The 23,969-nt window shown below is 38.6% G+C and overlaps 1 protein-coding gene across 1 annotated transcript in view; it reads right to left on the minus strand.

Moving 5' to 3' along the window:
- TRPC5 (transient receptor potential cation channel subfamily C member 5) overlaps positions 1-23,969 on the minus strand; it is a 157,993-nt gene that overhangs the window by 55,898 nt on the left and 78,126 nt on the right. The window contains exons 3-5 of the mRNA XM_036271288.1: positions 18,313-18,649; positions 16,825-16,964; positions 11,106-11,428 (exon numbers count right to left, since the gene is read on the minus strand). Coding sequence (XP_036127181.1) covers positions 11,106-11,428; positions 16,825-16,964; positions 18,313-18,649 — 800 coding nt within the window. The remainder of the gene's footprint in view (positions 1-11,105; positions 11,429-16,824; positions 16,965-18,312; positions 18,650-23,969) is intronic.

The following is a 23,969-nucleotide window of genomic DNA, read 5'->3' on the forward strand; positions in this document are numbered from 1 at the left end:
AAGGATGTGTAAGAGTTTTCCAGGCTGGTCAGGTGGGGATGGCATTTTAGGCAGGGGAAATGGTATGTTATATGTGATGGCCTGTAGGGCTGAGATGCTCTCCTGTAGTTGGGAAAGAGCAAGATGTTGACTATGAAGGATAAGAGAAAGAAGGTAAAGAGGTGGGGTCCAGGTAACTAAATCTTGTGTGCTATGCAAAAGAGGTAGATTTTACACTGGAGAAGATTCAGATACCTGGTGAACATGAAGCCAGAGCATTGACAGGATAACACTGATATATAGAAAGAAACTTGTGCGTGGCAAGTAGGAAGTTATTTGGAGGAGAGAAAAGACTTGAGACTGGCACATGGAACATTTTCTAGGACACACTCACATGTTAGGACACAAAACACGTCTCAGTAAATTTAAGAAGATTGAAATCATATCAAGTATCTTCTCTGACCATAATGGTATGAAACTAGAAATCAATCACAAGAAAATAAAAACTGCAAAACACTCAAAGATATGTAACACTCAAAGATGTTACTAAACAATGAGTTAAAAAAGAGATCAAGGATGAAATCAAAAGATACTTTAAAAAAATCAAAATGAGAACACAACAACCCCAAATCAATGGGACACAGCAAAAGCAGTCCTAAGAATGACAATCATAGCACTACAGGCCTACCATAAGAAACAGGAAAATTCTCAACTAAACAATCTAACTTTACACTTAAAGATACTAGAAAAAGAACAACAAATAAGCCCAAAGTGACTAGAATAAATAAAGATCAGAGCAGAAATAAACAAAATAGAGTCTAAAAAATAATACAAAGATAAGTGAAACCAAGCACCAGTTCTTTGATAGGAAAAACAAGATTAACAAACCTTTAGCCAGACTCATCAAGAAATAAAAGAGAGAGGACCCAAATAAATAAAACCAGAAATGAAAGAGGAGACATAACAACCAACTGCACGGTTATAGAAAGGATTGTAAGAAAATATTACAAACAACTATATGCCAACAAACTGGAAAACCTGAACAAAATGGATACATTCCTACAAACAAAATCTTCCAAAACTGAATCAAGAAGAATCAGAGTATCTGAATAGACAGATTACAACTAGTAAAATTGAAGCAGTATTAAAAAAAAATCAACAAGTAAAAGTCCTGGACTGGATAACTTCATAGGTGAATTTTACCAAATATTCAAAGAAGAACTGACACCTATCCTTCTGAAACTATTCCAAAGAATTTAAGAGGAGGGAAGACTCCCAACCTCATTTTATGAGGCCAACATTATCTTTATTACAAAACCAGATAAAGATACTACAAAGAAAGAAAATTATAAGCCAATAGCCTAGATGAACATAATGCTGAAATCCTCAACAAAATATTATCAAACCAGATCTTACATCATGATCAAGTGGGGCTTCATCCTGGGGTGGGAGGTTGGTACAATATTCATGAATCAATAAACATGATATACCACATACACAAAATGAAAGATTAAAAAACACATGATCATATCAATAGATGTAGAAATAGCATTTAATAAAACCCAGTACTCAATTATGATAAAAACTCTCGGCAAAGTGGGAATAGAGGGAAGATACCTCAACATAATAAAGGCCATATATGACAAACTCACAGCCAACATCATAGTCAATGGACAAAAACAAAAAAATTTTCCTTAAGATGAGGAACAAGTCCGGGATGTCTGTTTTCACCACTCTTATTCAACATAGTACTTTAAGTCCTAGCCATAGCAATCAGAAAAGAAGAAATAATAGGCATCAAAATTGAAAAGGAAAAAGTAAAACAATCATTATTTGCAGATGATATGGTACTGTATATAAGAAACCCTAAAGTTTTCACACACACACACACACACACACACACACACACAACCTACTAGAATTGAAAAATAAATTCAGTAAAGTAGCAGGATACAAAATCAATATGCAGAAATCAGTGACATTTTTATGCACCAATAATGAACTACCAGAAAGAGAAACTAAGAAAACAACCCCATTTACAATTCATCAACATAAATAAAATACCTAGGAATACATTTAAGCAAGGAGGTAAAAGATCTGTACTCTGAAAATTAAAAGACACTGGAGAAAGAAATGAAAGAAGATACACATAAGTGAAAAGATATATTATGTCCATGGATAGGAAGAATTAACATCATTAAAATGTTCATACTACCCAAAACAATCTATAAATTCAGTGCAATTCCTACCAATGGTGTATTTCACAGAACTAGAACTAATATTCCAAAAGTTTATATGAAACCACAACATACCCCAAAATAGTCACAGTAATCTTGAGAAATAAGAACAAGGTTGGAGAAATCATGCTACATGATATCAAACTATACTACAAGGTCATAGTAATTAAAACAGAATGGTATTAGCATAAAAACAGACATATAGATCAATGGAACAGAATAGAGAGCCCATTAATAAACCCACGCCTTTGTGGTCAGTATTTGACAAAGGAAGCAAAAACATACAAGGTGGTAAAGATAGTCTATTTAATAAATGGTTTGGGGAAAATTGGACAGATACATGCAAAAAATTAAACTAGACTACCTTCTTACACCATACACAAGAATAAACTCAAAATGATTGAAGACTTAAATGTAAAACTCAAATCATAAGAATCCTAGAAAAAAACATAGTAAAATCTCTAACATTTCTCTTAGCAATATTTTTTTCTTATATATGCTTGGGTAAGGGAAAAAAAATAAAAAATGGGACTACGTCATACTAAAAATGTTTTGCACAGCAAAGGAAATTATCAACAAAGTGAAAAGGCAACTCACTATATGGGAGAACATATTTGCCAATGATACATCTCATAAGGGGTTAATATCCTAAACTTATAAAGAACTCATACAACTCAACATAAAAGCAAAAACAAAAACCAACCAAAAATTCAATTAAGAAATGGGCAAAAATCTGAATAGATACTTCTGCCAAAAGGATGTACAGATAGTCAATAGACATATGAAAAGATCAAAGTCACTAATCATCAGAGAAATGCAAATTAAAACCACAGTGAGATATCATCATACATCTGTCAGAACAGCTATCATCAATACATCAACAAACAACAAATGTTGGCCAGGATGTGGAGAAAAGGGAACCCTTGTGAACTGTTGGTGGGAATGCAGATTGGTGCAGCCACTAAGAAAAAAAATATAGAGGTTCTTCAAAAAATTAAAATGAAACTACCTTATGGCCCAGTGACTCCACTTGTGAGAATTTTTCCAAAGAAACCCAAATCACTGATTTCAAAGAATATATGGACCCCTGTGTTCATTGCAGTGTATTTACTACAGTAGCTAAGATTTGGACACAGCCCAAGAGCCTATCAGTAGAAGAGTGGATAAAAAAGCTGTGGTACATTTACACAATGGAATACTACTTGACTGTAAAAAAGAAGGAAATCTTACCTTTTGTGACAGCATGGATGGACATGGAGAACCTTATGCTAAGTGAAAAAGTCAGACAGAGAAAGACAAATACCATATGATTTCACTTATATGTGGAATCTAGTGAACAAAATAGACAAAATAGAAAGAGACTCATAGATACAGAGAACAGACTGATAACTGTCAGAGGGGATGGAGGTTGGGGGGCTGGATGAAGAGATGAAGGAATTAATCACCCCCCCAATTCATAGACACAGGTAATAGTATTGATATTGCCAGAGGGATGGGAGGTGGGGCAAGGTAAAAGAGGGTAAAGGGGGGATAAATGGATATGGAAGGAGACTTTACTTTGGGTGATGAACACATAATATAATATACAGATGATGTATTATAGAATTTTACACTTGAAACCTATATAATTGTATTAACCAATATTTACCCCAATAACTTCAATAATTTTTTTTCAAGAAAGACTTAAGGCTGTGAGACCAGTTAAGCATGCAGCACTTCTTGGAAGACATAATTTAGACAAGAACAAAGATACCAAAACATTGTGTGTGTGTGTGTGTGTGTGTGTGTGTGTGTGTGTGTGTGTTGAGGATGGATTCAAGAAATATTTAGGAAGTAGAACTAACAGGGCTGAGTGAGAGACTGGATGTGTTGCATGAATGAGATGGTGATGACTTCTAGGATTTTGGCTGGTGTCACTTGTGAAGATGAGGAATTAATAGGTTTGGGGTGGGGATATAAAGATAAGACATTTAGCTTTGGACATTTTGTGTTTGAGAGGCCTGTGGCACAGCCAGGTGTATTCAGGAGGCATTTGGAGATGAGGGCCAGGGCTTCAGAAAGAGATGCAATTCCCACAAATTAGCTTCTTACCACCTCCACCTTTTATCTTTCACAAGTCCTGTGCCCTCAGAATGATGGTGCCTTCCCAGTTGCTTCTCTTGACGGTAGATGAAGGTACTCCTAGTATGTAATACTGAACTAGAACCACCAATAGTACTGTCATGTGATTGTCAGCAAGGACAATAAAGTCCCCTTGAATTGTGTGCCGTGGGAAAAAACAACAACATTTTTTCCTCTTTCAAGACAAAGAATAGCAGTGATCATAAGGAAAAGGATGACAATAAATATGCCATACTCTGTTCTAGGTATACAAACAAGCTCACTTTCCCCTTCTCTAAAAGCTGAGTCTTTCTGATGCTCTGAAGTGCACATATTTTAATAGGTTTATAAATGCCTGAGTTGCATAATGTAAAAGAAAATGTAAATCAGAGTCACACCTCTATGAAAGAAAAAAAATCAACACCTAGAGGAAAGCTGAGTTAATGTCACTGCTGAGTTGGCCCCAGCAGGACGATGCTTCATCATACCTGATGCCCCAAGATATAATTTTGTATATGATGGTGCCCATTCTTTTCTATTGTTCCCGCTGGGCAAGTGATGGGAGCAAAATGTCAGTTGGAAAAAGGGGTTTTAATAATCACTACAAGTTTGCAAGAAGGCATTTCATAAACTTCCTTAACAGAATTTATATGAAAGGGTAATTGGCAGGGATCTAGCCTCCTGAAAGGCACCTTGCATTCAGGTGTTTAATTCTGTTGAATGCTTTGATGGGAACAAATGCAATCTCCTAGACCTTAAGTCACTAATATATTTCTCTTTATATTAAAAACAGGTTGATGTGAAATCTGTCTCTAGAGTTATGCAGGAAAGAAACGAAGCTATTCCTTGTTCAGAGGCACTAGTAAGGTCACCAGTTGCCATTATACACTCATGGTTGGCTTAATCAAAATAGCCCTATTTCTTTGTTAACTCATTTTGGCCTCTCTTTCCGTTCACACAAGTCTGGTTTCCCCATTCAAAATTTTGTCCTGAGTTCCAGGAAGAGAGGCAAGAGGTTTGGCCAAGTGGAGGGGGGTAGGTAGTACAAAATGTGCAAGGGAGTGAGCCAACATTTATCAAACTCTTCACTGGAACATCATGTTTGCTAATACATTAGGGAAAACCTTTCCTTACATTTTGCATTCACAGTGTGAAAGTCTCTAAGAAGTCTTACAGTGAAGAAACCTCTTAAAATTTGTCCTAGCATTTACTAAACACATTCAATCTTATATCTTGTTTTCATGTCTATTAACATTTTCCTGAACTGTGGTTATTTGTAACCCATTTTAGGAAATGCTGCTAGAAGCAAATAATAGCGATAAGCTAGATAGCATTGTTTTTTCCCCTTAATTTGTGCAACTTGGGGTCAAGCAGAAACCCCCTTTTTTCCCCCTCTTGGCCTTTGTTAATGAACACATTTCTAGAATATCTGAGTACACTAAAATTCTTCAGTTTACAGAGTTAAAAGGAAATTTTGTATCTTAGTTTAATGACTAAGAATATCTCACAACCTTGGGGTCATTGCTGTGATACCATCAATGACTGGCACTCCCCAGAACTAGACATAGGGAAGGTATAGGCCACTGAGACCAGGGTAAGCTCATGACCACTCTGGGAACCTAACAAATTTCCTAAAGTGTGCTTATTTGTTTTCTCTTGTTTATTTCCCTGATAGTGATTTGACATAAAATAAAAGCCACTTTTATGGTTTGAAGAAGCAGTTATTGAATTTACAGGGGAAAAAAAAAAGGCACAGGACTTCCATGTGTCTAGACAGAGAGTCTTGAGCTGTCTCATGTGTCCCAAGTGGTAATGGGAAACATTTCCAATCAGTGCTTGGTACCCTTTGGCCCACTTGAAACCTCAACTTAATCCCAAAAGGTAACATGATTTTAATCTTGCCTTCAGCCTGTCCACTTTCTCTAGTGTACTTCTGTAAAAGGGGGTGAAGTTGTCATTGGAAGATGCTCACAGGCTTTTGCCATAAACCTTATTCTATGCTCCATATAGGACTAAGGAACAGAGCATTTGTCCCTACCAGCATTCCAGCTTCTATTCTACACTGTGTGTGCTCCAGCAACCTTATAGGTTCCCATTTAGCATGTCCAATTAATATTGCTTAAAGGGTGGAGTTACATGCCTTCTGTTCTACAATACTAGGTATCACATAAAGCCCATTCAAACATACCAATTCTACAAAAGTTGACCTTAATTCTATCAACCCTTATGTTCCTAACTGCGGCCTTTATTAGATCTTCATCAACAAGTTTTGGTTTTGGTTTTATAATATTGTGTGGGGGAAGTATTCTGCTGTCAGACATAACATTTATTCCTATAAAACATTCAGGTAGAGGAGACACAACTTTTTTACAATGTAAACTTTTTTACAATGTAATATGCCCATTTCCTAGGTTATGGTAAATGGAATTATTAAGGGGGCCACTTTGACTTGGGCACTCCATGTAACCTTACTGCTGCAAAACCCAGGGACAACTGGGGAAGCCTTATCAAATTTTCTGTTTAAGCTTCTCCTCCTGGGTCCTACATATGCTACTAAAATTTTACATTCCAACTTTCATAATTCTATGAACCCTTATATTTATTTGTTATCTCAATCTAATTGTAGCCTGTGTCAGGTACTCTAGTTTGTAGGACTCCTGTACTAAGTGAGTCCTGACTCCTGGAAACTTCTCTTTTCCACCTCCTGACCATTTTACCCACTCTGTGCAAAAGATTTTGGCTCTCCAGCCAGGGGTTGAGACAAGAGACCCTGGTCCCTTTTGTTAGTCTAACTTGATTTACCTTCCTAACCATTGTCCCAAGAGATTGCTCTTTATGTTTCCATTGTACGTTTTGCCTTCTAGCTTTTAAAATTTCTCCAAACTGGAGTAGAGTGGACTTTGTTTGGAACCCTTTAATGTTGGGGAACCAGGAGAGGGGTTCCTTTGTCTCAACTAGCCTTTGATGGTGCTATACTAAAACATTTGTTTTAATCTCATCAATGTGCATTTTATTAATCTAATTTTTAAATAACCATCTTCAGATTTACATCCTGCTGGGATGAGTCTTGTGACTCTCCCCTTTCTATTTCCATTGTTTTCTGTTCCTATCGATATTTGCTTTATTCACCTTATTTCTTTTATAATTGATTTTAGAGAAAGAAAGACAGGGGTGGAGAGAGAGAGAGAGAGAGAGAGAGAGAGAGAGAGAGAGAGAGAGAGAGAGAGAGAGAGGTGAGACAGAAACATCAATCAGTTGCCTCCTGCATGCACTCTGACTGGGGATTGAACCTGCAAAATGGGTATGTGTGCTGATCAGGACTTGAACTCTCCCAGCTTTGGTGTGTGGGACAACATTCCAACCAACTGAAACACTGACTGAGGTCACCTTATTTCTTAATAAGTGTTGAAACCTTCCCACCTTTTCAGCCTCTTCCTACTCTCTTGTTAATTAGCCTAATGTTATTTCACTAGCACATGTAAGACCCAGGAGGGGAAGCTTAGACAAAAAATTTGATAAGGCTTCCCCAACTGTTCCTGGGTTTTGCAACAGGAAGGTTACATGGGGTGCCCATGGGAAAGTGGTCCCCTTAACAATAGCATTTACCATAACCTGGGAAATGGGCATATTAAGTGATGAATATCCTGGTCATCATAAAGCCAGCCCCATAAGTCTTACATATGAAGCATACTAACTGCTTCATCTGGAGGGCTCTAATTGGCTCATATTTATATGTGGAGATGGAAACTCCCCATTCTCAGGGTAAATAGACCTTAATGGCTTTTGTTCAGTCCACCAGGCTGGCTGTTCCTGTTACTTGAGAATTGAATTTCTCTGCCACTAGTTGGTGTGGGGTTCTTGGGGCGCCACTGGAATAAGCATTTCCAAAGGCCCCCACAGGAGGATAAGATGTGGTAAAATACTTTATTTTCATGGGGTTACATTCCTCAGGTTCAAAAGTCCTAGTTTCCTTAGTCCAGTCCTGGAAGAGCGGTAGCTGGAATTCATCAAAGTTAGAAGTAGGGCCAGTGTCCACAGTTTTTGTTCCATGGTAAAGCTGAGTCCAGCAGAGCATGAGGCTATATTCAGTCCATTAGTCCACTGTGTGGAGTCCACATGGCTATGAACCACATGGGGGGACTGCAGAGTGTTAGAGCCCCGAAAGCCAGGAGTCAGGTGCAAGCGGCAAGAGAGAGAGAGCCTTCTTTTGTTTAGGAGCTTTAATATCTCAGATTTAATGCTCTTGCAATGACCACACCTATTCTGGCCACTGACTTGTTTCCAGGTGTAAATGGCAGGTAAGAATTTTTCCATGTCACTCAGACCTTATTGGGTATGTGTCTAAACTGTTTCTGTCCAGTCCCTTCTCTATCAATCTGTGAGGAGTAGACTTGGAGAGTGTTAACTGCAGTTTCCTGGCAAAGCTGTGTAAATGGCATGTTTATATTATCTATATTCCCCTTTACTCCTTTTCTGTTAATAATAACCAGGTTAATTATAACTGTATCATTCCCTCAGAAATGACCTCATATGTGTATGGATCATATGTAGCCATCTCTCATTGTTCTATAGTGAGTTGTGTGTTCTGCATGTACCTAAACATGCTCTTTCACTCTGCAGCCGTCTAAAACAAATACATACTCCCCAAATTAGTTACTCTCATAATACATTTCAGTAAAGGTTTTTCAGGAAGCTGATGATATTGAACTACAAAATGAAACAACTCCTTCACTCTATACTCCCTGGTTTCAGTAGTTTCTTGGTGTCGCTCCCCCCCCCACACACACTGCATTGAAAACTTCTTGCTGACCAGAGATCTTAGAGGTATTTTCTATTGTCCCTGCATAATTTTCCCTTAGGGGCAGCTTTGAGGCTGGTGGCCCAAGCTCAGAATGATCCAGGTCTCAACTTGGTTTAGCATTAAGGCCCAGCCCAGCACTTTTGTTTATTTCCATTTTAGCTATTACAAATAACAATAACCAAGGGATTGTATGTTTAGCATGCTTCCTATTATTTTGCATTTCCTTATATATCCAATGAGCCAACGTGGAGTTGGGTTTACTACCCTTTTTAAACTCCATTGGTTACTTTTACCTTTAGTAACTTATCATAGCACAACTGCAGTTTCATGCCATGGGTAACTAGGCAGTCATCCAGGGATCAAAGGTTCACCATCCCCTGCCTTTCTCTTCATAAACTACTGCATGTTTCTGTGAGCCATGGTTATTCTAACAAATCCCACTTCTCTGACACCAAGTAAGGGGTTCTGAACTCAATTCCAATGTGTGAGTATGGGTAGGTTCCACACACACACACACACACACACACACACACACACACACTATCAATTCTCCAATACCATCTGGGTGGTCCTACAATTCAACTCAATTCTGACACTGCTGGGTTAAGGGCTCAGTCCCACCAGACTGCATGTTCCCCTACCTTAGATCTCAGGTGTGTTTCTAACTGACTGGCTATAGACTACAGCAGCAATTTTCAATGTGTACACATAAGCTAATTACTAAAATTCTGCAGAACACCAAAAATATATTACAGTTTTTGCTGATCTAACAACAAAAATAGGTATAAATTTGATTCATTCACACCAGACTGCTATTGTTGTGTTGGCTGTTGTCACTTTTTATTTTTATTTGATACTCTAAGGGAAAAGAGGTCAGTGCCCCTGACAAAGTAGTCAGGTATTGCATGTTTTAAAAATCCTTGAGGCATATCATTGTGCTTCTTGCAGCACATCAGTTGAAAATTGCTGGACTAGAGGTTCCCACAACCCTCTCCTTGGGTTCAATTAAATTGCTAGAGCATCTCACAGAACTCAGAGAAACGTTTTACTTACTACATTACTGGTTTGTTATAAAAGGACATAACTGAAGAACAGCTAGATGGAAGAGATCATAGGGTAAAATATGGGGAAAGAGTGTGGGGCTTTTATGCCCTCTCTGAGCACATGCCACTCTCCTGAAATCTCTACCAACCCAGAAGCTCTCAGAAATCTATCCTTTTGGGTTTTTATGGAAGCTTCATTACATAGGCATGAGAGGTTGAAATAATTGGCCATTGATGATTAAACTCATTCTCCAGCTGCTCTCCCTTCCCTGGAGGTCTGTGGGGTGAGACTGTAAGTTGGAAGCCTCTAATCAAATGGTTAACTCCATTGGCTACCAGCCCCAATCCTTAGGTGCTTTCCAAAAGTCACCATTAACATAACAAAGACACATCATCACTCTCTTCACTTAGGAAATTCCAAGAGTCTTTTAGGAACTCTGTGCCAGAAAGGGCAGGATGAAGACCAAGTATATATTTCTTATTATAAATCACAATATCACAGGATGCATTAAGATACGTTTTATTCCTTCCTTTTTATTTGTTCTTGGTTCAGAGTAGTTAAGTTAGCTTTCATAGTCACTTACTCAGAGAAATAGTCTTGCTGTTTCATTTCCTTGGTGAGTGATGCTTTTTTGCGTGAAGAATTATTTACTCCCTTCTCATTAATTCTTTTAAAAATGTGGCATGCTACCAAAATAGTTTAACTCTAAATGTATTCCTGGGAGCCCAGCTGTGTATTTATATCTTTGCTCCCTTCACCTAAGTCTACCTCCTCTCCTAATCCTCTGTAGCAAGTGCAGAACCTTCCTGCACTTCAGACCCTGCAGGTTGATCCATTAGTGAGCTTTGTTTGCACTGTCAAAAGACAGTGATGAAGCTTTGGACTGAAAATAGGGCAAAGAAGGAGAAGGCAGAAAAAGGCATAAAGGAGAGGGGGAGTCTTACGTGGAGAAAGCATTGTTCTGTTTCTCACATCGAATTCCCTTGCAGTTGTTCGGCTCATCGATCGCTCTGGTCTCATAATAAAAGTAAAGCTGGTTCAATCCATTGGCAAAAGCCAGAAGGACCAGGCAGTAGATAAAGAGGAATTTGAGGATATCAAGCAGCATTCTCCCCAAAGAGATCTGCAGAGGCCCTAAATGGGAGTTGGCTGTGAACAGGGATATGAGACGCAATGAACTTAAAATGTTGGATATGGCAAAGAGCGCTTCTGCAATCAGAGTCGGGTGCCACATTTCCCATTCTTCCCTTGGACGAGAACCATTATACTGAAAAAAAACAAAAACAAAAAACAACAAAAAAAAACAAGTGCACAAGATAAGACGTGCAGTGAGCATTTATAAAACGTTCCCCTCTTTCCTGTCTTCTGTACCCAAATAAAGCCACCAAAGTAAACATTAAGCATTCATTTATACAACAGGCCCCATGCATGACACTGCTTGTTTTTTTTCTCTCCACCCAATCAATACATGATGATAATAATTATCTTCCTTCTACTCCCATCCAAATATATATCCAGGATATAGACACAGAAAAATCAATTCTGAAGCAATCATCTGGAGCAACCACCTGTGGTTTGTCAACAGACATTTTCTGAGTTTGCCAGATTGTTGGGAAGTGTCACTGAAACTGAGCCACTGGTATACCCAAGGTGGTATGGACAAACTACTCTGCTTCCTAATGAGACTTCAAATCAGATTTACCTCCTCAACTGCCCCCTCCCTCCATTTTGTTCTGAGCATCACGGAGAAGTTGTTACTGAAGGACAAGGGATAGGTTCAGCCTCAGTGTGCAGTGTTCATCCTGATTTACCTAATGATTGCAGTTTGAGGTTTTTGAAGCATCCTTAGAGGGTCATTACTCAGAGTTTTCTGCTAAAGTTTTTGTAGTCTGTAATGTATTCCATATTATTACAAATGGCATGTCAATTTTCCACGTAGTGAATTTAGTACTGTCCACACGGTGGTGAATGGATGTATTGTATTGTTCCTTTGACAGGTCTACAAGTTTGAATGTCTGTCTAACACAAATGAAAAACTAGGGGGTTGAAGGAAGAGAAGAGCCAGTATTTCTGGGGTTATTATCCATTTTTCAGCCTGTTCATGGACTTCCAGCTCCTAAAATAGTGGGTGTCCAGCCTTGTAGAAAGATGGCTTAATTGTGAGACCTAAGGTTCAATTGAACTTTGTCACCTAAAAGTATCTTTACCTCTTGTGAAAAGTGTCCACACAATAGCCCACAGTGCCCAGGGCATAGCAGCTGGCAGATACCAGCAAGCAGTTGGGCAGTAGCCAGAGGACCTCCCAGCTCCAGGTTCAGGGTTCCCATGAACAGGGCCACCTAGGCAGAGCCACTGTGCTAATTTTGTCATGGTTGCTTCAGGAATGCTCAGCCATTGCTCTCGCCCTCCTCGCCTTTGAGGATACTGCCTGTGAGCTGCAGGGCCAGATCCAGGAGGCCAGACACAACTTAGCCTGCAAGGGAATGTGCCTCTGAAACCCTAACCCCTTTCCTATGGGAACAGTCCTCCATCCCATGCCCCATTAAAGAGCAAATTTACTTTCTAAAAACAAAAACAGGAATTTGCCTTTATCTCTCAACTTCACCACAGAATGAGGATAATAGCTACTCCTACCCACTACACACGTTTGTGATTATGTATCCATATGTGAAAGTCTATGTACTCCATAAGGGGAGATGTTATGGAAATACAAGGATATGCTTATCACCTTCCCAAGACAGAAGTAGATATGGCTTGGGATTCAATCTGAAGCATATTGCCTTTAGCTCTCATCTAAATATCACAGTTTCTCAGGACTAAATGTAAACACATTTCCTGAGAAAATGTTGCATCGGGGGCCAAATTATATTGTTAGCATTTCTAAAATGTGCTTTAGTTTTAACAACTGAGGAAACTAGTGTTGTTAAAATCATTTTTGTATATCCAATATTCTTTACTGTCAGGAGTTTGGAGAAACTTTGCCACAATTCTGCTTGTGCTTCAGATAGACTTTAGTTAGCCCATCACTTTTATACATTCTTGGCCAAATCTTGTATCTCTACATTTTTCCTTCCCAAAATAATTTGCTGCATTTCTGTGGAGGGTTGGGCACTGTTATGCCTGGTATACAAGTGGAGGAACTGAAATACAGAGAGGCAGAGTGACTTGTTTAAGATCACACAGCAAGTTGATGGCAGATCCAGGACTAAAACTCAGGTCTCTAAACAGTATAGCGATATTTTTATTAAATGTTACTTATATTACAGCACATATGGTAGATAGGCCTTTAAATGTTTTGAGGTATATATAAAAGACAGAGACTGTTTGCTGATTAGAAAACAGACCTATGTTTTAAAACCAGATATTATTAACTGGAACATGTATAGCTCATGATTGAGGGTTTTTTTTTTTTTTTTTCTCTTCACAGCCACAAGTGAAACTACAGGGAAGTCTGCTGCCCATGGGATGGTGAGTCTAAATTTGCAGAATACTCTGAAGTGTGAAAGATGATTCTTGTGGCAAATCTATGCTTTGCATATACCTTTGGAGAAATATATTATAAAATGTGAGACGAGGGAATAAATTTGGAACTCATTTAATATGGAGGTCAGCAAAAATGTTTTATTAAGGGCCAGATAGTACATACACGGTGAGGCAAAAGTAGGTTTGTAGTTTTAAGTACATGAAACACAGAGTTTATTCTTATGTTATTATTTATTAATTATTGTATTATTTTCCATACAAACAACTGTAAACCTATGTTTGCCTTACCCTGTACTTTTGGCTTTGTGGACTATATAGTCCCTGTAACCATTACTCAACTCATTTCTTATAAAACTAAGAGACAGTATATAAAGAAATGGATGTGACAGAAGGCCAAATTTGCCCTGCAGACCATAGTTTTCTGAACCCTGATCCAACACTGGTCATTTTCCAACTGTGCTCCTTGAAACCTGAGGGTTCAGTGGAGGCATCTGGTGGCCAATATGGGAGCCAAAGAGGAGGCCTGGAAGACCCATTCCTCAATCCAAATTCAACCCTTTAAGCTATTTAATATATTGAATTGCTGCATAAGTTTTAACTTCAAGGTGTAGTTCTGTGGAAAACTGTAAAGATCGGGAGCCATAGATCTAGTCCAATTTTATTTTTCAGAGCCACAATCTAAGGCTCAGAGTAGGTAGAAGGATGATCTATCATAATCCAGTTTGTGAATAACAGAGCAGGGATTAAATTCAGGTTTCCTGACTGTTGGTTAGTGATGTTGAGAGGCAAGGGATTTTTCTTATATTTTTTTTTAGATGGAATGCATCTTTAAAATTGGCCTCCATGCCTTCCAAAGGGGGAGTAAGTTACATTTGGTCAAATCAAAAGGGACAGCCTAATGTGAGGACTCAATCATAACAAGGATGTGTGTGTGTGTGTGTGTGTGTGTGTGTGTGCAGCCAAGTACTGGCTAAAGAAAGAATTACAATTCAATGGGTATCAAAATTCAGTTTTAGTCTGTACATATGGAAGTAAGGTGGTGGTAGAATAAACGTAGTTGGTGCTATCCTACAGGACAAAAGGGCAATTATTCTTCATTTGTAGGGATATTTGGGGGGCACTGAGAACCAACCTTATGTGTTCCTTTTGAGTACTTTAGTGTGTGTCTTTTGGTTCCTGTTGTAGACCATGTGAGGTAGAATATATATATATATATATATATATATATATATATATATATATATATAAAATTATTATTAACTAGTTTTTCACTCTAATAAAGGATGCTCTTTAAGGCCCTCTTATCCCATTTTTCTTCTTTACTTCCTCAGTACAACAGTGTCCCCATCAGGGTTGGCTCAGCCTATGTGGTACTTAGAACAAGTTCGTCTCAGGCTGGTGTGCTCTGTGAATGAATAGACTAGACTGCCAATTTATAATTTCTCATTGCAAATCTGAAGTCTGCATGTGGCATGCTTTGCTTTGTAAAATTTCTTTTTTTTATAGAAGGACTCCAGGTTCTTGGCAAATGTCTCCTTTGTGGTTAAGTGTTTTTCAGTTAGATGCATTCACTCAGCTTAGCAGAGCTGATGTATCCTTACACTATTTGCTGGGGAAGTGTCTAGCTCCTTGGAAGCTTTACCAGTGAAGCTGGACAGGTTATATGGTTAGCTAATACTGGGCATCTATAGGTACATTTTTGTATCCCCAATAGTTAATCAATTTCTTGATCCTGTTTTCTAGACTTTCTTATTTAAGAAAAAACCACCAATCTCTAGATTGATAATTTATTGTCCCTCCAGTGTATAAATACCACTTCCAAAGGAAAAAACATATTTTTTTAGGCAAACAGTGTTACTTAGTCAGCACAGTGCCAGAATGATATGGATTTCATCCAGGCACATTAACCAGAGATTCAAACATTTCCTCACCAGCTTTTTCTTGTATAAGGAAGTTGTAAGTATGTGTTAAATGATCACCACAAGTATAATGCATACCCTTAGGCTTCTTAAAAAATGTTTCATAATTGCATTCAATATTCATGCTCCATATAACTAACTCGCAATATCTTAAAATTTATGCAATATGCATATTATGGATATAAAAATAAAGAAAGTTGTTGAAGATTTGGGGGATAGCCATATTCCCATTCTAAAAATTAATGTGGAATTTAGTGCTAAAAAGCATGTGTGACTAGATAATCTTGGAGACTGAATCATCAGCCTTTCCTCATACTGGAGAAGTTCAACTCAAGGTAGAAAGAGGATGGCCATTCCATTTTCTAATGAGAATCAAACTTGAACTTGAAACCTGTGACTACCTAATGTCAAGAGCTAGATATGAAACTTTTTTTTCAGGATAATTCAGGTTGTATAATGTGCAGGAAAAGCATCAGGGTGGTGTGTGTGTGTGTGTGTGTGTGTGTGTGTGTGTGTGTGAGTGTGTGTGTATGTGTACATTATCTGAACTGGTAGAGAGACGTAGTTTGGATGATACTCAGAAGCTAAATTTATAACAGCTTGAATGATCATCCTGATGGTGGATGTGATGAGGGAAACAGAGACAATTAAAGGTCTATATCTCATGCAGTGAAGTTTCTACTGTTGTACTATATGTCACATGAAGAACACTTGAGGAAGTGTTAATATTTAGTTTTGAGAAGAGACAATTCAGTGGGTTAAGGAGAGATAACTTCATATTTGAAGCACTATTATGGAGAAGGAACAGCCTTGTTCTCTTTGATCCCACAAGGAAAAAGGATTACTAATGAATGTGTCACAAGAAAATATTAGAAAAATATAGAGGAAGCACTTTTTATTGAAGTGACAAGGGTGGAGAGAAGCTTTTGTAAATAGTAAATTTAGTGACTTTTTTTGTCCCTGTCCCATGCAAGCATCAGTGGGCCATCTTCTTGGAAAATATATTGTAGAGAGGATTTAAACACTTACTGGATGGATGGGTGGCTGAAAACTATTTTACTCTAAGAGTTTAAAAAGCTAAGGATTTATTTGCAAATTCCTCTATTCTCCACTTTCTTTGCTTAAGTGGACACTACTTAAAAACTATTAAAAGAATGTTTATATGGTGATTTCCCACATGGATGGGACTGTCATCAGTACTTTTCCCTTAAACTCTTTATGTCCCCAGTGCTTAGGAAAAATGCCAGACATTCTGAGTTACCTTGACATAGGCCACAATCTTCAAGGAAATAGTTGCCAGGTAGAGTGAGTTCATTGCAAAATCCATCAGGTTCCACCAGTCGTGGATGTATTCAGTAAATCCACCATCCCACATTTCCTTAATCTCCCCCCAAATAAAACCTGAAGAATGACAGCAAAAGGTTTATTTCTTCACAGGGTCAGAATAGTCATCATAGTAGGATTCCCCCAGGTAACGAGATGAAATAAATGAGTCAATTGGGGTCAGTGGAGTGAAGCCCCTAGAAGTAGTAATCATTTACCTCTTTTTCTTTTCTATATCACCTCCTGCTCTTGAACTTACCAAACCTGATAGGCTTTACCTGAATCTGCAGACATGTTACACTTGTGGCTACTACTCACTTTTAACATTGTTACTATAGTTACTGGAATGCTGTTATAATTTTGGGTGCCAAATTATACCCTCTTTCCATTTTAGAGTGGGAGTAATTTCATCAGTAAATTAATTAGGTCAATATTATTCCATAGTCCTTAGTTTCTAATATAAGCTAGCAGAAAAATTTCTTAATGAGTTTTGAGGTGAGCAAGTTGACCATGAACCAAAATGCTCTATGTTGGGGCTGAAGCCTGGCAGTGGGGCCTAAAATAATTTAGAACCCTCTTTTCTCTTTCTCTTCTCATTGTGTGGTGGTTTCATGGAATTCTGCCTGATAGCTTAGATGTCTTAGAATGTGGAATGCAGTAAAATATGTGGCTGTAGTCTAAGGCAGTGCTTCTCATACTTTAAAGTGCATACAAATCGCCTAGGGATGATGTTAAAATGCATATTCTGATTCTATAGATTCAGGATGAGACTTGATATTCTGTATGTCTAACAAGCTCCCAGATGATGTTGACATTGCTGGACTGGGGACCACAGCTTAAGTAGGAAAGACTTGGAGGATGACAATGCATTAGAGGGTCCAGTACAATCTAATTATGTCCAGAGAGTATTGGTAAGGCTGCTTTTACCATGAATTGTGTAAATTTCCCAGGTACCCTCCTGATTGTGAAATCAATATCCAAATAGGATGTCTGTTCTGAATGACTACTGGGATTGTGTGGAATAGCCATGAGAAAGAAATAGATAAAGTGCCCCACCTCCCAATTATGGGAAGAGGGCATTGACTAATCAGCATATGTCCTGCCCAATTTACCTAAGGCCCATTCTGACTGACACTTGGCTTTCCTTCTAAAGATCCTGACAGACACCTTCTTTGTCCTTGATGATGTTAGGTTAGCAGATAAAAGCCCTGGGGGCACTGCCAATCTCACTGTAAAACAGGCAATACTGAGTGTCCAGGGACTGGAGAAGAAGGAACTAAATTTCTGAGACTCCCAAAAAAGGACTAGATCACTGCACAGAGGGAAGGTGCCCTAGTTCAGGGCTGGTCCAACTGCCTATTCCAGTAGTTCCTTTATATAGGCTCAGCAGTCAGTCTATCTATATCTCCTGCTCCCTTTGACTTACCAAGAACCCAAGGCAATATCATCCATTCCACAACAGTTGGAGGAGGCCCCTGTACATGAAGGTCTGTTCTGACGATGTGCTGAGAAGCCAGGAGAAGCATGAAGAGGAAGGTCAGATATGATGCTGTGTGGCATATAAACTTGATAAAGGGTTTCTTGATGAATAGACCAAGGTTGCTCCTGGGTGAGATCAGATAAGCTATAGACAGCATGGGAAACAGGAACCCAATGGTCATGCAGGTCAGAAGCTTGACTACCCAGTGTTTCCGCCGCCATCCAGGAAAGCCATCATACCACAGAGTGGCAAGCAACTGTTGGCAATTGGGCTGAGCAACAAACTGGGAAAAGAAGAGAACAATTTAGGCATCTGAGATGACTAGGAGGAAGTCTACATTCATAATACCTTCCCTAGTTTACAGCCAGCTGCATGGCCAATCCCCAAAGAGGCCTAATTTCCAGATTTCCATGTATGGGTCTGACCTCCAGAGATAGATCAACATGTCAGGCTATGAGATGAGATCTTTCTTGTAATTATTTGTTTCATGTATTAAACAAAATAACTATGCTTGGTTTGTGCTTTGACATGCCACTCTATTCCATATCCCATTATGTTAGAGAAATGGTTCCTGAAACATGACTCTGCATCAGAATCACCCAGGGAACATGAAATAATCCATATTACCAGGTGGCACCACAGGCTGAATAAATGAGCCTCTCTATAGTGGGAGATAGAGCTTGGGCAGCTGTTTTACAAAGTTCTCCTGAGAACTTACATGCCTCTTAGCAGAGAATCATGGGGATATTTTATTTCAAATGCATTCCCCTAGCCTATGTGAGGTCATCAACAAATGTGCACTTTGGGCAAACACAAATTGGCAGGGAATCAACTCATGCCTATGGCTATGGTTTGCAATGGAAATGAATTCCTTTTTTTATTTTGTCTTTTTCCCCCGTTGGTTCTGAGTACTTCTTGGTTGGCTAGCAATCAATCAGGTTGCTACTTTGCCATTTATTTAACACACATTCTATTCTAGACATGCAAAGGAGATAAATACATTTTGGGGCCAATATTAAAACATGTATACAACTCAGCTAGGATTTTACTTAAAATAAATCTACAAAGTATCAGTGATTAATAGTTAAGGAATCATCAACATTGCAAGTCACCCTCCAGCAACTCTTTTTTTGGTAAGCAACTCAATAAGGGACTTAACTGTCAGCCATGACTTTAAATATTTGACTACTATAGCTACCCATGGGAAATTAAAGAGTAAACAGAGTTACACTATATATCTCATTTACCCAACTGTACTGTTAATATATTTATGAAGGTCATTACCTTCTCCACCAAAACCATTTCTCTTTCTTGAGTGCACAGCTGGACTACACCTCTCACTCTCCTTTGCAATAAGGTGTTGCCACATGACTACGTTTTGGATAATGGAATGTTCAGACAAATGATGAGTGGTACTTCTAGGCCTGCCTGTAGAGGTCTACCATGTATGCTCCTCCATGTTCTTTCCCCTTTCTGGCTGATGGATGCTGTAACTCGAGATGATTTAGGGAGTTCTGCCTGCCTATGTCTCCCAATGACCACATGGAGGAAAACTATCCTGCTCACCAAGAATACCTATCTTTGGCCCTGGCCGGTTTGGCTCAGCGGTTAGAGTATCGGCCTGCGGTCTGGAGAGATCCAGCTTCGGTTCCGGCTAAGGGCACGTACCTCGGTTGCAGTTTGTCCCCGGCCCTGGATGGGTCATGTGGGTGGCGACCACTTGATGTGTCCCTTTCACGTCAATGTTTCTCTCTCTCTCTCTCTCCCTCCCACTCTATCTGAACAAAATATCAAAAAAATGTCTTCGGGTGAGGATAAAAAAAAAAAAAAAAAGAATACCTATCTTGGAATGCTACATTACTGTGTTTGAGCCATTTATTTGGGGATCTAGGCTACCCTAAAGCAGTTTATTATTACAAAACTAAGCTCTAAATTTTTTTTTATCATGTGATCTCAATTTCTCTAAAGATGTTCCTGATCAGCATTATGTCTTCACATCTTTTCATACATTTACACACAAAATGAAAAAATTCTATAGTCTTTTTCTACTCTTCTTGGCATTATAGCCTATGCTAAAAGCTGGGATAAAAAAAGTCCTAGAAAAAAGTAAAGAAAAGTTGAAGGGTAAAGCAAGATGTTTGAATGCAACGGGGAAAAGCACTGGGAGCACGCAGTCTATTGGTGAAGAGAGATGTATAAGAAAAAGACAGTTATAAAACAGTAATAGTAAGGACACCAAAGTGGATATGAACAAAGCAAAATGAGAGCACAAAAGAGGGGCAAATATAGACTGCTCAGCAAAATTTTCTTGGAGGAGGCACTACCTCAGTGGAGCATTAAAGGGTTTTTAGAAGTTGGGTTGATGTAGGGGAGGAGAAAGAAAGGGAGTAAATAGCCAAAGAAAAGGGGATAATGTGACTAAAGACATAGAGGTGAAAAAGCCTGTCTTGTACATGGGACTAAAGCAGTCTGGGATGCATGCTCTTGGGAATGACAAGAGAAGAGGTTGGAGATGTAGGAAGCCGTTACAGAAGATCAAAATTATAGGTCATTATAGATAGTATGACTTATTTTAAGAGCAATGGAGAGCCATAAGTGATTGTGTATGTGTGTGTGTGTGTGTGTGTGTGTGTGTGTGTGTGTAAAGCAATATAGTAGAGTAGTTAAGAGGATAGACTCTGGAGCTAGATTGCCTTGGTTTCTTCTGTTCTTTAAAGTCTTCTTTTGAAGAATGGAGATAATATCATCTATCATATACAGTTGCTGTGAGGAGATCTGTTACTATATATGAACCACTTAGAACTATGTTTAGCACACAGTAAGGGTTTATTAAATCTTGGAAGACTTAATATTGTTAAAATGGCAATACACCCCAAACTGTTCTACAAGTCCAATGCAATCCCTATCAAAACCCCAGGAATTTTATTGCATGAATTGATAAGATGATCAAAAAATTCATATGAAAATATAATGGAGGCAAAATAGCCAAGTCAGTTCTGAAAAATAACAAATTTGGAAGACTCATGCTTCCTGATTTGCCAGAGTAATGTTGTATCTGTGTGTGGGTAAGTGCAAAAGAGTCCTTTCTAATTTCCTCTTTAGGGGGGTTCAAATACAACAACAACAACAAAGTATGAGAAATTAGAGAAGCTTCTTAAAAACCAGAGAAGACTGGGTAATGCTCAAGGACTGGGAGCATGTATTAGTTTTTATTATATTCCCAATATTTTGCTAAATGCCTGACACAAGGTAAACACTGAATAAATATTTTTTGAATGAGTGAATAAATAAATCTGTGCTGGATGAATCTTTACAGAACCCTCTATTTCCAAAGCCTTCTTTCCTTAGTGTATGTAGCGGGTGAAGTCTGGTGGCTAACTCAAGTCTTTTAGGAGTTGCAACTAGGAGCCATTCTTAACATAGTCAGATTAACTACCATCTATTGAGCTCTTATAGTGTGCCAGTGACTGTACCAGATTTTCACATACATCATCTCACAGCAACCCTAAAGGCAAATATTAATATCATACCCATTTTACAGATGATGGGACTGAACCAAAGCTTACATTCTTGGTAAGTGGTAGAGCCAGGACTGGAGCCCGACCATAGCTGAACATAGACCAAACTCTTAAACACTGAATGCTGGCAATCCATAGATGGTATGATCTGAGGCCTGCAGAAAACTGGTATTCCCAGTATCATCCCCATTAGCCTTACCACAGTAATTGAAATCCCCATATCACTTATTATATTGGGTTAAGGCATGTTTTTAGGAAGTAGAATACATGAAACTACTAACTACCCTTATGAGTTTAAAGTGAGTATATCATGTTAGCTATAAGGGACCTCTTTGCCAGCAAAGTGCAGAAGCTATGGGACCCTCCTAGGTCTGGGCTCCTGAGTAGCAGCTAGGAAAGGCAGGAGGAATGATGCATAGCTAGGAACATGAGGGAAACCTTGAAGATCTTAGCTACCTGGTTTAGCCCCAGGCTAGATCTTTAGGGACCTATGTTTTGAATATGTATAAATCTTTTCTTGGTAAATTTCCTAGGGCCCCTACTGCAGTTTGTTTGTTTGTATTCTTTACAATGCTTCATTTCTCCAATGCTCCCAGATAAGAGGTGAAAATTAATTTTTTTTTTTCTTTACTGCTGCATAGGACTTTTGGAAAAGTCATGACTCTTTTTTCTTTGGCATAAAGCTGTGTTTTAAATGGAGTGGCTCAATAGCTCTTTGCCCCTCCAAAGGATAATTCTTTTTTTAAAATTTAATTAATTAATTCATTTTTGTTACCAATGTTTCTCCTTTTTCCCCCACTGATTCTACCCTCCCTATCCTTCCCCGCCCCATCCCCAGCTTTGTTGTCCATGTCCATTGTTCATGCATACATGCATACAAGTTCTGTGGTTTATCTCTCCCCCACCACCCCCTCTTTTGGGGGTGTACCCCACTTCCACGAGTGTCATCCTAAGCGAAACAAGCCAAATAGAGAAAGACAAAGGATAATTCTTGATAGGAATAATGTCAGATTTATTGGAAAGTGCTCCCCCAGACAACTAGCAAAATGGCTTTGATCTCATCTCAGCAGAGCTCTGTCTTCATTCATTCAGTGAAGAGAATAATCTCCCTAGCTCCTTACCAGTCTATTGTACACAACTTTTGTTCCTACAGCTGTCAAAATAATTACATGGCTTGTGCCTGATTCACATGTTGAACCCATGGCAGAAAATATTTTTTATACTATTTTTTTTATTATGTTTTATTAATTTAATAACTTAATTTATTTTTGTTACAGATGTTTCTCATTTTTTCCCCATTGACAACCTCCTCCCCATCCCTTCCACCCCATAACCGACTTTGTTGTCCCTGTCCATCGGTTATGCATATATGCATATAAGTTCTGTGGTTTATCTCTTTGTCACCCCACCACCCCCTGTTCTGGGGATTGTCAGTCTGTACCCCACTTCCACGTCTCTACGACTACCCCATTCCTCAGACTGTTATGTTCATTATATTCCACAAATAAGTGAGGTCATATGATACTAGTCTTTCTCTGTTTGGTTTGTTTTGCTTAGGATAATACTTTCCAGGTTCCTCCATGTCATCTCAAAGGATAAAAGATCTTTCATTCTTACAGCTGCATAGTACTCCATTGTATATATGTACTACAGCTATTTAATCCATTCATCTACAGAGAGTCTTCATTACCTCTTCAATTTCCTTAGTTGTTATTGGTCTGTTCAAATTTTCTATGTCTTCCCGGCCCAGTTTTGGGAGACTATGTTTCTAGAAATTTGTCCACTTCACTTAGATTGTCGAATTCGTTGCCGTATAATTGTTCATAATATTTGTTCCCAATCCTTTGTATTTCTGTGGTGTCAGTTATTATTTCTCCTCTTCTATTTCTGATTTTGTGCATTTGGCTTCTCTCTCTTTGTTTATTGGTGAGTCTAGCTAAGGGTCCATCAATCTTGTTTATCTTTACAAAGAGTCAGCTCTTTGTTTCATTGATCCTTTGAATTGTTTTTTTGGTCTCTGTGTCATTTATTTCTGCTCTGATGTTTACTATTTACTTCCTTCTACTTGCTCTGGGTTTTGTTGTT

This window comes from Molossus molossus, unplaced genomic scaffold (assembly GCF_014108415.1).
Source record: "Molossus molossus isolate mMolMol1 unplaced genomic scaffold, mMolMol1.p scaffold_m16_p_2, whole genome shotgun sequence".
Taxonomy (NCBI): Eukaryota; Metazoa; Chordata; class Mammalia; order Chiroptera; family Molossidae; genus Molossus; species Molossus molossus.